The 16,542-nt window shown below is 32.5% G+C and overlaps 1 protein-coding gene across 2 annotated transcripts in view; it reads right to left on the bottom strand.

The window, feature by feature from the left end:
- LOC125052316 (1-phosphatidylinositol 4,5-bisphosphate phosphodiesterase classes I and II) overlaps positions 1-16,542 on the bottom strand; it is a 76,564-nt gene that overhangs the window by 12,748 nt on the left and 47,274 nt on the right. For both annotated transcript variants that reach the window (XM_047653082.1, XM_047653081.1), the window contains exons 5-8: positions 11,516-11,701; positions 9,501-9,692; positions 6,860-7,042; positions 1,477-1,739 (exon numbers count right to left, since the gene is read on the bottom strand). In XM_047653082.1, coding sequence (XP_047509038.1) covers positions 1,477-1,739; positions 6,860-7,042; positions 9,501-9,692; positions 11,516-11,701 — 824 coding nt within the window. The remainder of the gene's footprint in view (positions 1-1,476; positions 1,740-6,859; positions 7,043-9,500; positions 9,693-11,515; positions 11,702-16,542) is intronic.

Raw genomic sequence — 16,542 nt, forward strand, 5'->3', positions numbered from 1 at the left:
GATTTTGATGCGTTTTTTTTAAATAGATAGAGTGATTGAAGAGGAAGGTTTATAGGTATAATAACATAACATAGTGGAGAAATACTGTTATATTTGAGGTTTCTAATATGATGTAAATAATTACATTTTTTGCGCTTACATTGCAAACGCAGGCTGAATCCTACGGGATTTATCAAAATAATGCACTAAGTATTGTACACATTGAAAAGATCGACAGAAATCTCCGCGATGGTATATGTGTATCTCTTATGGATATCCCACAATAACATTTTTTGTCATTTACTGTTTGCGACAAATAATGGCTAATTTTCGAAGCGATTTTAACCAATACAGCATTAATCCTTATTCAATTAAACACCTACAGCATATGATTTAAATGAAGATATTACAGATTTAAAAATTGCGGGGCCTGGGCGGCGGGAGCGTGCCTATAAATCTATAGCACTTTGAATTTAATATCAGCATTGCTCCCGTGCGAAACCGGGGCGGGTCGCTAGTTAATTATAAAAAAAGATTTTAGAGATTTTTAGATATGACTGTGACAATCTTACGTAAATATCTTTTTAACGTTAATTTCGTTCGAATTTGTAGTAATTTTTATCACTAACTTTCTCTGCGAGAAAGGTAGCTAAGAATCAGTTCTCTATTTCTAAAAGAAGCATCACGCCCACTCAGAGTTACCGGAGCTTAAAGTTGTAAAACTCGAAGTTTTAAACCATAAACTGAACCGTTTGTTGCTAAAGTTAACTTTGCAATAACCGTTAGTGAAGCGTGAACAACTTTTATGTTGCATTTGTCTTAAATATCCCTCCGGGTTTTAATAATAAAATTCTAAACAATCTTATTTATGAGTTACTTTATACGAATTTTATTGCCAAAACATATAAGTTATCTAAATTATCAAAGGGAAACACTGACATGTTTGAACAATAAATATCAAGGATTTAGAAATAATAAATGATTGGCAAAACGTTTAGTTTAGTTAAATAATTTTGTTTTCAATGTAGTATAATGGTGTTAAATTTGACATTAGTATTTTAAAAATATTAATTATAATCAAGCACCCAAGAACATAAACAAAAGTTAATGCTTATTTTAAGAATTTATTTATATGTATATATACTTATACTTAATGGAAACCTCTGCCGGCGAAACAATAATTATTTCTGGATTATGGGTAGAAATTAACTTCAAAAATCGGTTGTCTGTAAAGTCGGTTTACTGACGATAGTTGAACGTGACAAAGTCACGAATCGCTCACTCAAGTAGGAGAGAGACAGATGTCGAACGCTGAAGAGCGCGGAGTCCGATTGTGCCTCTCTGTCGCTTCGCGCTCTCGCTTGCACTTCAAGCCTTAAATGGAACGCCTCAGAGCGAGGTAACGCCGCATGAGTCATGTTTTTCGTGCGTGCAGCCGGCTCCATCGATTTATAAGACGTTGTCACGTCAAATAATGTAAAAGACTATCTAGCTTACCGGGCTCAAGTTGATGTGAATCCAAGGGCTTATCCAGCAGCATATCTCCAAATATATCTTTGCAATAGTTTGCGATCTTCGTCTGCTGTCGCGGGCTGCAGTGGTTCTCGAAACTCAGTATCACTGGATAATCGGAGGTCTTGAAGGCACTTTCGGCGATCGCTTCCAGCACATCACGAGCGTTGATCTGTGGCACTATTGTGTAGCCGTGGTAGATAACGGGCTCGTCTAATCGACCATTCCAGAAGTCCAGCTCTACACACCTGAAGATATAGTTCATTGTTAAGCTGCTACAGTTATTAACTAAGTTTTCTCTTGTATCTAACTTGGGAGTGAGTGGACAAAGGCACTGCTTTAGCTTTGACAAAGTTAAGGGTGCAGTTGTTTCAAAGATCTTACTCAAAACACAAATTTATCCCACACGTGTTTATCGAAAAAGAAATGTATTTGTTATAATTTGTCAAACTTTGTCAAGTCTAATGAGGACTTTTGGACTTCATTTAAAAACTGGTCAACCAAAGATTTTATAAATAAATAAATACTTGGGTTAAACGTGAATTCGATTAAATATATTATAACTAAATGATTGTATAGTTTATTATAAATGTAACATACCAAACGGAATTGAAATTATTAATTTAATTAAATAATTTGATGGTTTGAAACAAGTATTGACGTATCAAAAAACAACAAAACATGACTTTAAAACAGTACATTTTAGATGCTGAAAGTTTGGACAGATTCACACTGAATTTGAATAAAAATTATTGAAAAGCTTTAAAACTCTACCCCTATTTTATAGTTGAAGCTGTTATCTTAATCGATTAGCTGGATGAACATAAAAATATAACCATCATTTTAGAATAGGGTACAAATAGACACATATCAAGGACAATTTTTTTGCCTGCCGCAAAACTCTTGTTTGCCCCTCAGGCTCTTCATTTTCAAAAGCAATAGCAATTTTTATAATCTACTAGTAGGACTTTATCTATAAATTATGTAGGAGTAATATAATCTTCATAACAAAGAGACAACACAGCCTATTAACATTTTCATATACACTGTATTTTATATCTACTTTAGAAGTTTATCAATAGGCTCTCGCTGACTCCGTTTGACAACCTTGCAATTCTATTAAAGTTGAATGAAAGTAGGAAATGAGCTAAATAGGCCGCATTTGTTTCATATATAATGGAGACACGGGGAATCTAAATAGCGGAGAAATCGACAAGGTCCGAATACTGACTTCAATTTAATCAGGTACTTAATGTACACTTATAAACATCAGTAATTTACCGGTAGTTCTGAAATTAGAACGTAGAACGGACGGAAAAAAACTGACAATAAAATCTCCGTCACTCTTTTAAATCGCCAAGGTGTATTTACAAAGTGTTTGTAAGCAGCTGCGACCATTATAAACTGTAAGCCAATAATACTCTTAAGATTTTAAAAATTACTGTTGTATTTATAAGATTTTATCTTAATAGAAATGTTTCTACATAACTCTGTTGGATTCGTTCACGAAAATAGTTTCAAAGGTTACATTCAAACCTTTTGCTGATATTGATCTTTATTTCATTTCTCTTCTACATTGTGCAAACTCTAAATGATGCTGTTTGCATCTTTTTTAAGATATGTATGATAAAAACGCATTAGACTGGAATTCAGCAAGTTATAAAGGGATCAGATATTTCAAGATAAAATAAAGATAAGTGCGTACGATAGCCAGTTTATTTCCCCCTTTTTAAGTCAATACAAGCGAAGCGTTTTATTATTAAGTTTTAGGAAGAATTTTGAAATTGAATTAAAATTGATATTCATCCATTTTTAACATAATACAGGTCTCACACAGAACATATTTTTCGAGTATACATATATGTATTTCTTTTTTTAAAGTGAGTGATTAATAAAAAGCAATAACACGGTTTTAACATTTATTGAGTATTCAAGTAAGTTGTCTACACGATTAATGTCTATTTTAGAAGCTAATACAAATAAACAGATTTTTTCACGCTACGATCTACTAACGAATTCCGTTCGACGACCAGGTGATTTATTTAGATTTTTTTGCCAAGAACGTTCCATAAACGAGTGTTCTAACAGAATACTGTTGTACAATTTGAAGACGTTTTCTTTTTTATTAATAAAATCGAATTTTTCAATGGAATAGATTGCTGTTTCTATGGCCATACTGGGGTTTGCACAAACATTTTCTCCGTATGCAAACCGATATTGAGTGGGTATTTATTGTTGGATTAAACTACAAATATGAAGCAAAATTTAGACAAATTAACGATGATAATTTAATATGTGTATCTATTAAGAACAGTAAACCGTCCGCCTAGCACACTTCCGTTTGAAGCGTTTTGTTTATACAAATATAATCATACTTTAGTTTGATCTAAACATAGAAGTTGCGTGAGATACGCGAAAGATCAGATAGAATTTGTTTCATCGATAAAGGGAAAGTTACAAATTTTTTTCCAAATTTTTTTGTGGTTTTAAGGAAAAGGTATTTTTAAAGAACAATGTTGCGCGTCCGCATGTATGTAATTACGGGACTACAATTCCCACTGAAACCTACCAGTACCTTCAACAAGCCGCCCTCGGGGTAATAATAACAATCCAGAAATTAAACACATATATCCTTTTGATTACTTACCACCCCACTTTACATAACAGTATAATTACAATATCGAACCCGAGTTCCCAGCGCCTTGTCACCGGATGAAAAAAGACTTAGGTGCGAAAAGTGATCTTTGGGGACTGACAAACTGCCGTAAACCTTTATACAACATTACAGGCTGCAAATAGAAAGGTGCAATTGCGGTCAAGTCGGAAGATAATAGAGGAAATCTACGCCCAAAGATGGATCTAAAATAATGACTGATGTTGTAAGAACTTTATAATTTAGGAGGATTTACCCCAGGTTCATTTTTATGTCTATACATTACAATCATAATTCCATTAAGTTATAATCATATTATTTTTTACACAATAAAATTATAAGATTGCTTAGGAATACGAATAACGAATAATCATTTTTCTCTCCATGGTTTCTCGTTGTTTAAACTGTATTATTTAACGTCCGCTAGCCGATAACGTGAGTTTTATTAATTTGTTAAAGTATTAAAATAACGTTTATTACATTTTGATGGTTAAATCAAACGATAAGAGATATAACGAGACCGCTAACTGATAGTCACAACTTTCCGGTCACTGCGTTGTCAAAAAGCAATAGGCGCGATGGGTCTGATAAATTTTTCTATATTACTTCAAATTCCTGAAACTTTTACCGCAGTAAAGGTGCACAAAGTTAAAAGTAATGTAGTCTTACTTCTTCGGTCATAGTGCCCCAGGTGACATATTACTTTCTGACTGCGAATCCATGGGTCCCGGGTTCGATCCCCGGCTGAGACGAACATCGATGTGATGAACAATTGGTGTTGTGCTTAGGTCTTCGGTGTTTAAATATGTATTTATATGTCTATCTATCTATGTATGTATATCCGTTGCCTAGTACCCATAACACAAGCTTCACCAGCTTAGCATGGGACTCGGTCAATTGGTGTGAATTGTCTTTAAAAAAAAAAGGCAGAACGGATGGATATGCAAAATTTGGACTTCCCACTTTAGAAAATCCATACCCGTCAAGATTCTTGAGAATTGTTGTGTATCTTCTGATAAATTTTAACATTAAACAACGAGCTCATTATAAAATACACCATTAACATTAAACCGAGTTATTTCGTGAGTAGAGAGATCTTGTTCCTCATAATATAACACGAAAAAGCTTTATGAACTAAGAGATGTAAGTCTCTGGGGACGCAACAACCACGAAAGCTCAAATTTTGTTGGAGATTTATTAACGTACTAGTCTGAATAAGATATAACATATTTTTTAATATATTTTGTGTCTGCAGCATGTCCCTATAAAATTTCTGGACCGAATAGCGATTATTTCTAGTTGTCCTAAGTCGATGCACGATTATTTTTACACAAAACTTTATTACGGAACATACACAACACACCATTAAACAATTTTTATTTTATCCAGGAAACAAATCCCTAAGTAATTAATAAATCAAGCAAACGAAATGAATTCCCTTTTCATGAAATCTTAAATTTTTCATTCGCTACAAATTATTTGAAGCTGAAGCTTGAAGGTATGCAATTACATAATAAATTACCGTCGAAATATTAGCGTGTTTAATCAATTTAATAGGGCATTAAAGATACACCTATAATGAGCCTAAAAGACTAAAATTAGTACATCTGACTGATGGTACGTGCATCTCGTATCATAATTAATTTTGTAATGAGAAATAAAATTCTTCAAACGTTAATTTTTGAGGCCTTCTAGACAAACCAAAGAGGTTCTTAATCGTGCTCAACGTTTATATATGTATTACGTATTTTCAGCGTCAACCAAAGTTAATTGAAAGATGACGCGCTGTTATTTTTAGCTGCCAAATCATCGGTATAATGGAAAACAAACAATCCTAAAAAGATCAAACAGATATCAGCAGTGAATTTATAATTAATGAAATGATAATGCTTCTTTTTTTCGTATAATAACGTAACTGGCTAATGATATAATGTTAAAAAATAATTAGCCAACCTAATAGACTTTTCAACAGAATGTTCTGTATAACAATCTCATAGCAATTACTACTGACATTTTTGAGTACCCGTAAGAGAACAATTTTGCTTGATTAAAAAATTTATTATTTATGCCTGAAATTAAATTTGGCAAATATGGAAGGTTAAGTACTTATTTCAGACGTACCCTGTAACTTAATTGGCTAAATGGATTTGAATTATTTATACATTCCACTTCAAGTTACGTTAAGTCTATTTTTACAATTACTTATCTGTTATATAAACGATGTTTAATTTTTAAAAAATCAATCAAATTACTTACTTTTTTTCTTTCAAAAACTTTAATATGATAGCGGTATAGTAATAATAAACTCAAACTCAAAATATCTATTCAAGTGGGTAACCAAGTACACTTTTGAATCGTCAAGTTAAATTAATCGTAAATTTATATTTACTACCAGTTCGCAAGTCAAGGGCGTAGAGCGGGTAAGAAGAACTGGCAAGAAACTTTCCGCCACTCTTTTTAATCGCCAAGTATTGTCATACAAATGGTTTGAACTGGAGCAAATCAATCCCAAGGATTAGGATCATTTAAGTAGTCCTCAAATTTATAAAAAGCTTTGTTGATTAATTTTCGTTTAACGAGGGCTTTGAATTTATTTAGTGATAATTCTCTAATAAAAAGATATTTAAAATATTGTTAATATCCAAGTGCTATATTTCGATTGTTATTTGTCTTATCGACTATAAGAGTATCTAATTAGAGTATTTGAAACAGTACCTGCATCCAGCCAATAGGCATTGTCGATAGATCTCAACGCTGGACTTCCCAGTGAGCTGGTGACCAGTCAAGTAGGTATTGTGCGAGCTATTTATGAAGTAATGCGCTAAGGGCTGATCCATATCGTCACAGAGGTCCAATTTGTTAGGCGCAACTATAGGATTATCCTCCGACATTAGAAATCTGTTAAAGAAAAATGTTTAATTAACATAAGGAACATTAGGGGTTACTTTGTTATTATTACGCGTTTAATAAAGCATATACAAGGGTTGACCGAGTGTCCACAGCGAGTGTACTTAGTGTGTTCAAATTAATACTGCGCAATACTATATCTTTTTCACATAAAATGCTTCCTATTTATCTCTACAAAGAACAAACTTCTATTCTCCAAGACTAGAGAAATATCATTATAAATATATGTCGTGAACACAACGTACAACCATCCTTTATATATATTATATATATTTTAGTCGGGGTCTCAATATCTTGTCCTGAAACAAGCTGGGTATAGAGTGGTGTGTAGGCTGAAGGTCGATGTAGCGGTTAGCGATCTTCAAGACAAGCACGACGAGTAATGAAGACTACAAAGATGTTCTACAGTGTATATATGCGCCATTTTTACCTTCGTGGCTCAAATCGCGCGAGCTTTATTTTCTCCGATTAACAAATGGACAAATCATTTGGTGAAAACAGTAATTGTTTTGGTATGGAAGATAAAGAAAATTTTTTTTTAATAATTTAATTACGTGTCTGTTTACACAATAAATGGGTAAGGCCCTGTACTTACACCGAACCGTAAGCCAGTACAAAATAATTTAATGTAAAATAAAACCCGATTCAACCCAGCTTATCCCTTAATTAAATGAAGCACACCTTATGAAACACGCAATTTCCAACTTCCCTCATAATACACATCGTAGGTAAATTGTACTTAAATATCCGATTTCGAATTCCGTTTCCGAATCCATGCAGAAAATATTAATAAGCTATTAATGAGTGCAGCATAACAGAAATATTACAATAAATATAACTAAAAAGAAAAACCCTGAAGTCCGTGGGTTCGAGTGCCAGTGAATGTTTTAGTTTTAGCATAGAAGACTGATGACCAAAAAAATATATAAAGGAGACGCAGTAATGTTTCTTCCTCTCCTTTGGGTCTTGGAGCACGGTAAAGAAAACATTTTATGGTTATTAATAAGTAAAAGTTTCGGACAATTTCATACCACAAGACTAATCAAAGTAAAACCTCAGACAGAACGTATATATCAAACTTATAATATATGAATAATATTAATTTATTTTTATGAACATCTTAATCTCGGTAAGCCGCCTTTATTAAAATATTTTTCATATGAAAATGTCTTTTGTTAAGTACTGCAGGTCTATTATGAAAACATTATAGTTTTCATTTCTACTAACAATAGAATAATATCAAATAGCGTGCGTAGCGGTAATTTAAAAACCTTTATTTAAAATGCTAATACATTTTATGTAAATTAATTTTAATAATACTAATTCACTTTAAACTAGAAAATTATTATAATTAAATTAAAATCTACCTTTTTTATTTTAAATGTTCAACTAATAAAACAATTTATATTCACAGGCAACCCTTCAAATACAACCATTTGACAGACGTAAAAAGAGTTAGTTCGAACTTAAATCTTTAATTGTATTTGTCTTAGTACAAAATCAGGATCGTAACTTTGTCTAAACCAAAGATAAAGTTATTATAATAATAAATTAATTATGATAAAGTTAATTAAATGTCAGAACACGTTTTTTCTACGATGTGTGACTCTCTTGACAATATTGAAAATTGACATATTATGTGTAGACAGTACACACCTGTGATGAAACCTGTCCTGAAAATACTATATACTTTACTTTAATAAACAACACGCGATGAAAACAACCGTTTTGCTGTATTGTCAACAAGCCCAATTTCAATATTGCTGACAGAGGATTAAATTGTACGTGACTACGCATAGAGGCGTAGACTTATTCAGTTTATTTTAATTATACATACTATTTTCTTTAAATGGACGCTTCATTTATTTAAATCCTTTGAACCTTAACACGTTGTTTTAAGTATGTACTAATTCTGATTCAATTCTTAACAATAAATTTCCTTTATGTATTTATTATAAGCGTAACGGTAACATTAAAATACTTGTTTTCTTGTTCTTTTATATAGGATTTACAGAGGAGAGAGAACTTAGCTATCAAACTTGATTAGTTTACTAAAACATGTGTTCGAAATGAAAAATAATAATAATACTCCAGTGGCGCTACAACCTCAGTTTTAGGCTCAGATTAAATCCATTTCATCTTTATTTAAAAGACAAGGAAGTAGACTTCTGTTAGACACATGTCGTCGATTGAAATTGATACAAGCCGGTTTCCTCACGATACAAGTGAGTGTTAGATGCGGACTTACACAGAAAGTCCATGTGATTACAGCCGGGGACCGAACCTACGACCTCAGGGATGAGAGACGCGTGCTGAAGCCACTAGGCCAACACTGGTATTTTAAAAAAACCTCTATTAATGTCACCTTACAAAAACCATGCTGATTGGATTAATATGACATGATGATACTTCTAAAACATTTTTTACATTTAATTGCTACAAAACCTACCTCAAAAACCCATCAAACGTAAGCTGAGATCGCTGCTGATGGTATTTATTATGTTCATATGTCCTGATGAGGTCATTTGCTCTCTGCATATCTGCGTAAGGGTGGAGGATCTCATTCAAACGAGGGTCACGTTGAACCTCGTTGAGGAAGTCCACGAGCTGCGTAGCTGATAGGTGAGGTTTTCCGTCCGTACTATATGAAAATGAAAATTACTTATTACATAAATTACTTTTAAACAAAAATATATAAAAAAGGGTGCGTGTACTTATGTAGTTAAGTTAGTAAGTTATACTTCTTTGGCATTATTAAAAATAGTTTTTGATTGCATGCAACTAATTAATTACAATTAAATAATCAAAGACTGAAAAAGGAGTCATTATAGTCAATAAAAATCAGTTTACATTTGAAAAATTAAATAAATAATATTTATTATTATTCTCTTACATTAAGTGTAACATAAATTCTATTAATATTCGAATGTTGTTTTTAAATTATGTCCAATGCCGTAGCATCTTCCGTGGCCAACTTCATTCTGTTAATTTTGTGTCACGGTGCGCGCGCATCGTAAAATTTCTCTCAACAATTTTTCATAACGCGCCTAAAGAAGTATAACTTCAAAAAACAATAATTTTATTTGAATTGGTGTTAGATTTTTTATAAGTTTTATGATATGATAATTGATAACCGAATAATATTTTTCTGTTAAGTTATTTTAATATAACCGCAAAGTTAAGTTCAAAATAATAACAACTGAAACAATGGTATATACAAAACAAATATTTATTTTACCACCTATTTTAAGAATCTTCAATACTTTGTGACATCCACAAAATTGCAGACAACTTAATACAACGAATCCAAGGTACATTGAAGAATAAATGAACGGTGAAAATTCTATTCATGTAGTTCAATTCTCTAAAGTTATTTTTGAAAAGCCCCGCTTTAGATTGTCAAACTTAACAGCTGTCATTTCTATTTAAATGTAGCTTTTATTCAACTAAATTTAGTTTGACTAACTCCATCCACCGCAACTGTTCTACGTTGTATGAGGTTAAGTCAATCATTAGTTCAGCTAACTAAATCTGAGTACTGGCTTTGAGCTGTTGATTGAAGTTGAAATATACACTGTATAATTCTGCGTATCCTCTTAAATTTGCAAATGATATACAAACTTACGTGTACTTCACAGAATAGGAATGGCGTGTGTATGTGTAAGGTATGGAATTGTTATTGTCTCCAAAGATATTGAACAAGAATAAACACCATTTCTAAGGCTGAGATATTTAATAATAATACCTTGAAAAACTTATACTATTCTTAAATCAAAACAATACCGCGATTCAAGATTCCACAGGTGACATCTATTTGTTGAACATAAAACTTTGATTACTTAAACAGATATATAAAACTGCTATGGTATGTTTCTTGAATCTAAGTTGTAATTTAGCGTGAATTTTACTATTTCTTTCACTCGTATCATTTTCATATACATATCATAAATGTATATAAACGGTGTAAGATCTTTGTCTAAAAAAAAACTATGCATCCGCGCCAAAATCATACTTTATATTGGATAACGCTTCTATATTCTATCCAGGAATACTATCAAAAAGTAGATTAAAAAATTCCTTAATTTGAAATTTGCCACCAAAAAGCGTATAATTGGCAAACTGTATTTTTTATTTTATCGAGAGACTTTTACTAAACATAAAACACTACATTTTTTTTATAGAACAGGGGGCAAACGGGCAGGAGGCTCACTTGATGTTAAGTGATACCGCCGCCCATGGACACTCGCAATGCCAGAGAGCTCACGAGTGCGTTCCGGCCTTTAAAGAATTGGTACGCTCCCTTCTTGAAGGACCCTAAGTCGAATTGGTTCGGAAATACTTCAGTGGGCAGCTGGTTCCACAAAGTGGTGGTACGTTATCAATTCATTACGCCATATAAAATTAAAATATCTAATTTTCAATTTGTGTTTGTATATATTTAGTTATTTAAATAAAGACACTTACAGTTTGTTAAATATATTCAGTACTTCCGTGCGCTGGGTGAGACTCTTATAGAAACCAAAGAAGTCTTCAAATTGGAACTTAGACTGGCAGATGGTGTCTGTCTTTCCCGTGGGTAGACCTGACTCGCTTAACGCTTTCTCCACTCTCTTCTTGTCTTCTTTATTTTGCGCGAACAGCTTCACGATGCTGAAAAGTAAGTACACTTTTACAACAGATACAGAAAAAAATATTGGTTGTTTGTAAAGTAGGTTTACGATCGAGATGTTTACGTGATAACGTCTTATTGGTGATATAAGTTTTTGGGAAGTAAGGAATTAATGAAGATAACAATTTTTTCAAATTTTAAATTACATCTATCGTTTTATTCACACTTTTGATGATAAATTTCGGGTGTAAAATGACAAGTTTACTTATTCGACTATGATATACATTTTTCTTCATACATTCACGGAATGACTGGCAGCGCTCGAGATGAGACGGGAGATCGGTCCGTCTTTCTCTCGTTATACCTGCGATCGCGCTCGTGAGGTTTTGGTGTGACACAAGTTTCTGAACATGTCACCCGACTAAAACGATTTTAAAGACGTTATCACGTCAAAAATAATTTAGAGTGCCGAGTTGGCCGTGCCTACGCCAACTCAGGTTTCGGGTTACGAACTCTCATAGCTAGAAAAGCAGCTTAGACAATTCACATGAGGTCCCGCTCCCTCCCTAGATAAGGCATTGTCGTAGAATGAGGATATTAGGAGAGCTATATTCCACAAATAAATTCATTGGTATTAAATACTAAAAAAAAGTAAGTCGGTAAAATTATATTAACAAAAGAAAAACACACTAAAGCAACAAGCTAAGGATATTCTGCAGTTGAAAGTATAAATTACTGTAAACACTATAACAACTTAGTAATTTTCCACTAAAACTAGTTTAAATCCAATTTCAGAGAAAGAAATATTACTTTTTGTGGCATCAAATATTTTACAGAGTTGAAAATAAATGTTTCCTTTATTAAAAACCTTTTTTCTGTAGAGTCTGTTACATATATTTCATCAAAATGTTAATTACTGCGTTTTAATACGAAAAAAGTATATATTACATTAAGAAACAGTCGAAAAAGTTTCATAGTCGAAATGGTTAACTTTTAAGTTAACTTAAAACTTTAATCTCGTTCAAATTTTAATATAACTTTGTCCTTTACGCTTATACCGCGTTAACACTTTACTATGTACATCATAATTTATATTGCCTTCAAACAAAAATACGCTCCAGCCCCTGTGGCTTAGTGGTTAACGCAAAGCTGTTGGCTTAGAAGTGGCGTAGAAACCGGGGTATAATGGATTCTATTTCACGAACTTTGTTAAGATATGGTAGAGACAAAACGATGAAAATACTAGTATTAAAAAAAAGGGTGCGTGTACTTATGTACGCGCGTAAGAAGTTATACTTCTGGCATTATAACTGGCATTATTAAAAATAGTTTTTGATTGCATGCAAATAATTAATTACAATTAAATAATCAAAGACTGGAAAAAGAGTTGACTATAATAGTCAATAAAGTTCAGTTTACAGTTGAAAAATTAAATAAATAAATATTTATTATTATTCTCTCACATTAAGTGTATTATAAATTCTATTATTATTCGAATGTTGTTTTAAAATTATGTCCAATGCGGTAGCATCTTCCGTGGACAACTTAATTCTGTTAATTTTGAGTCACGGTGCGCGCTCATCGTAAAATTTCACCCTCATAAATTTTTCATAACGCGCCTAAAGAAGTATAACTTCAAAAATCTACAAAACAGACACATAAATCTGTTAGCCCCATAGCGCATTGTTTAGGTCTTTAAACTAATATGACTGTGAGCCTGGAAACCCTAAAGATTCAAAAACATCTTAAACTGAAATAAAAATCTCAAAATAAACTAAATCATATTAAACCAAAGAGCTACGTGAAAGTTTAATCCATAAAACTTAGCACTTGCAACAAGCTCAGGCACCTTATGAATATTTCATCAATAACAACGCTTGGGATATCAAAGCCTGGAAATAAATTCCTGATAGAAACAATAAGTCGGGCTCTAAGTAAATATTTACGTTATTCCCTTTCACCTTTACAGTTACATGGTTAGCATTTTGAATAAATACATTTATAAAACCAATGTTTCGAGTGATATTCTTGCTTCTTCGTAGACTGTTGTCAGTCTGGCTGAGACAATCTTTCTTTAAAATACTTCATATTTGCTACAACTCGTAGATCTACCGAACTGTCAAATGCGCTAGCTTCTTACGTGAACTTAGAAATTTAATAGTCAGCTTTATTATTAATATTTTACTTTTTTACTGCTTAACTTCTATGAAACATTAATTTCGCAATACGCAACGGAGTAAATAATATACATTCATTCTATTTTGCAAACATAAATCCCATTCCATTGGGAACGAGCTACGGACCAACGATTATACTTGTATTCTGATGCAAATATCTTAAGCACCTCATTTCTCTATGCGGATTGTAGTACGTGCTTTCTCAGTCTGCGAAGAAACAGATGTGTCTAGATACCCTAGATTAACAAATGAAATTGTATATTAAATAAGTAGATCTTCATAAGTAATAAATGCGCAGATTTTAGCGACAATACCCGTTGTTAGTATTAAATGGGTTTAATAATTATTTGAAAAGCGAAGAATTTAGATACGGCATCATATTATTCCAACTTTTAAACTGGTTTTCTTTGTCTGTCTTTCTTTATAATTGCAGATTTGCATAATACAATTTTTAATTTAAATATGAAATCGTTTATATAAACATTATTCAGATGTGTTTATCTAATTGTCTCGTAACTTAAAAATAATTTAGGGAGCGTTCAAGTATTACGTAACGAATTTGGAGGGGGGGGGTCCTTTTATAAAACGTTACGATGCGGGGCGAGGATTGAATTACGCATTATTGTTAATATTATTTTCGACTTTCCAGTAATTTACACCACATAATGGTAACTTTTAGGTATAAAGAGTCATTAGGTGGTCACGAAACGTTTTACTATACTTGGGTACAGAAAAACGTTACGGCAAGTTACATGGGGGGGGTCAATAATCTCCAAAAATTGCGTGACGTAATATTCGAACGCTCCCTTACCGGATGAAGCATGAAGCACAGTATGAAAAGAGAATTAAAGCTGTGTAATAATACTTTCATTTAAACCTCTTAATATAAAACAAAGTAGTTTATTTTAAATATTAGCCTGCACTGCACCACCACCACGTCGGGTATACTTCGATAACATTCAGACTTTTCAAGATTAAAAAGATAGAATGAACAAAGAAGAAACATTACTATAATAAATAAATAAATATACATACAACTATGCATACAAATACCTGTGGTCATTATAAAGTAATAGATAGCCCCATCATATCATCTCTCATGTTTAATTATTAGTATATAGCTATAATGAAATTATAGAATAATTAAAATTAGGTTTGAATTTAAATAATACTTTCATATAACTAGCCTTAATTATACGTTTCAAAGCCAATTCAAAGTTAATTGTGCAAATAATTGTAAATTTATATAATTTTGTATGACAAACAAAAACAATTCAAATGCATTTTTTACTCGTATATTGCCAAATTCATTCAACCGTCTGCTTTCTTTATCTAGAATACGGCCATATCGCAATTGGCATGACTACGTTAAGCTATTTGCATCGATCGTGATCACAGCTGACCGTGTCATGTTTGTAGGATATTATTACGAAAACATTGATATATTCATTTAGTATTGTATTGAAAACGAAAAGCAGACCCAAACTTATCTTAAACTACATTATATGTTATATATATGTACATAATTCAACTGTACGTGAACGTGTGTTTTGAACGTCACTGAACTCTTCTTAAACGTTTAGACCGATTTGAATGATTTTTTTTGTATGCGTTTGGGTGGAGCTCTTGATGGTTAAGATTTAAAAATCAGCCCGGCAGATGGCGCTGCATTCGGTACTTTCATACTTTGTTTAATATAAATATCATGCAGGACAACGTCTGTCGGGTCCGCTAGTATAGTATATAACTTATGATACAGTCGAATAACGAGTGCAAAAATTGTGCACACATAACTTTTTTATTATTTTTTTATAGAACCGGGGGCAAATATCTCTGAATAGTAGAGATTCTGGTGTGGGTCGAGTCCCACATGCGACTTTCGAGAGCTGGGTATGCGCGAATGAATTTCCACCACGGTTATAAAAAAGGGCCTCAATAAAGCGAATTTATATTCGAAAATCACAAATATCACAGGTCGGTAAATCCAACGCTCAATAAGGTGCAAATAACGTAAATCACTCGGTAGCAACCACGTTTAATTGCAGATGGCTTGGCGCCGACTGCTAACAAACTTAATTTGGACGTCTAATTAGAATCTCGGCTTGCAGCGAAATGGAGATATTAATTTCAATATTGGCATATTATAATATAAGCTATGTGTAAATGGTTTATAAAACCGATTATGGGTTTGGGCTTCAACGAAAATGGTTAAATGTTACAATGTTACTGAATAATTCTTCCTCCATGAGTGATTTATTGTAATGTTTGAGTTTTAACTCATTTTACTGTCTAAAAATTTGGATACTTTGAAAGTGGAATTGCGAGAATACCTTTAAATTTAAAGGTTAGGGAAAGTTGCTGTTAGTACAACTTTACACTCTTTTTTGCCACTCTGTTAAAAATACTATGTATTATAATAGGTAGTCCTTTTCATCTGTGTGGCTTTTGCTGAACTTTGCAAGTCAAGAAAATGATAACTTAAAATATACAATTTAAGCGTCTAAGTATTTGTTTCGTATATATAATTTCATGAATATACTATAAAACACTTAAAAGCTATCTAGCCCAAGTCAAATAAAAATGCGCTTTATTTTAAAAGGCAACACTTTTTTCAATACTACGATTTTCTAATTGCCTTAGACCTTGGTGGCAGATGTATTTAATTGTAATGGTTTGTCACTGCCGGCTGCTAACTCGTTTAGCTC

Source organism: Pieris napi, chromosome 9, assembly GCF_905475465.1.
Source record: "Pieris napi chromosome 9, ilPieNapi1.2, whole genome shotgun sequence".
In the NCBI taxonomy this organism is placed as follows: Eukaryota; Metazoa; Arthropoda; class Insecta; order Lepidoptera; family Pieridae; genus Pieris; species Pieris napi.